The 1,346-nt window shown below is 26.5% G+C and overlaps 1 protein-coding gene across 1 annotated transcript in view; it reads right to left on the bottom strand.

Annotated features, from left to right (window-relative positions):
* Window positions 1-335: 335 nt before the first annotated feature.
* Window positions 336-1,346, bottom strand: part of LOC103309390 (putative nuclease HARBI1) — a 2,413-nt gene continuing 1,402 nt past the window's right edge. The window contains exon 2 of the mRNA XM_029489885.1: window positions 336-976. Within this exon, the coding sequence (XP_029345745.1) occupies window positions 336-976 (641 nt within the window). The remainder of the gene's footprint in view (window positions 977-1,346) is intronic.

Raw genomic sequence — 1,346 nt, 5'->3', positions numbered from 1 at the left:
AGTATATTAAACTATTTTTTTATTTTGAAAAAAAATTTTTATAATATTATTAAATTAAATTAACATGTTATGCTTACTAAGTAAGATTAATATTACTTATAAAACCCAGTATACATAATATAGGGAATTAGATTTTTTTTATTTTAAATTATTCATTATTAAATTAAATAATTAAAATAAAATTATTAAATTTGATTGTTAAATTATTAAATTGTTATATTTATTTTATCTTATAAATTAAAAAAATTTAAATGTTAGTAAATTGTTTGAAAAAAATAATAAATTATATAAAATATTTTAAAAGTAATAATATTAAACGGTACTTCTTAAAAATTTTATATTTGAGGTACTAATATATCTAATAACTCATCTCTTTTAGAATTCCCTTGCTGCCTTTCAGTAATGTTTTCCCTGTTTACTGCTTGATATGTGTCAAATTTATGATAATCGCTGATAAATTCATTTAGGGTATCATTATTTATTAAACAGAAATTGTGTAAAAAGCAGCAAGTTAGTATGACATGAGAAGCATTTTCAATATTCGTTTTATTTAAATATAACAGCCTTCTCCAGCGCCCTTTCAACAAACCAAACGCACATTCAATAGATACTCTTGTTTTCGAGTGAAAGTAATTAAATTTTTTTTTACGCTGAGTTAAATTTCCATAATCTTTATATGTTGTTATCAACCAATTACGATTAGGATATGCTGTATCCCCTAATAAATGATACTTATTATAAAATAATGAATGCGGTCCTTCATTACTAATCCTTTTGTATAGTTCAGAATTCACCAATACTCGTGCATCGTGAACACGACCTGGGAATCCAACTGAGATATTGGTGAACAGTTTTCCTTCTGTACAAATGGCTTGTAAAATGATGCTCTTTCCTAACTTACGGTTAGTGTAGCTGTCTGCTTGCTTTATTGGTGCTTTGACATTAATGTGGCAGCCATCAATGGCCCCAATCACACCTATTTAGTTTAATATAGTAAGATAACATTTAAGAGGACGTTACACCCGCATAAGTTGTCTCCGTCTTATGAGTGCATAACATAGAAAATTTTACACTCAGCAGATCACGTTTAGCTCTGTTAGTTTAAAATGTAGAGTGAATTGACCTGTTATAAAAAATTAAAGGTAATATTATTATCGAGAGCTTCTCATAGGCTTTTTATTATATTTTAATTTTAAAGTGAGTTATGAGTATTTTAAAATTGTAAATTAAAATGATTTGCTGAGTGTAAAATTTGCCATGTTATGCATTTGTAAGACGGAGACAACACATGCGTGTGTAACATCCTCTTAAGTTTCATAAAATGATATTTTTTTTTACTACCTGGG

The sequence above is a fragment of the Acyrthosiphon pisum genome, chromosome A2 (assembly GCF_005508785.2).
Source record: "Acyrthosiphon pisum isolate AL4f chromosome A2, pea_aphid_22Mar2018_4r6ur, whole genome shotgun sequence".
Lineage (NCBI taxonomy): Eukaryota > Metazoa > Arthropoda > Insecta > Hemiptera > Aphididae > Acyrthosiphon > Acyrthosiphon pisum.
The sequence above is the reverse complement of the archived record's forward strand: the minus strand, read 5'-3'. Positions and strand labels throughout refer to the sequence as shown.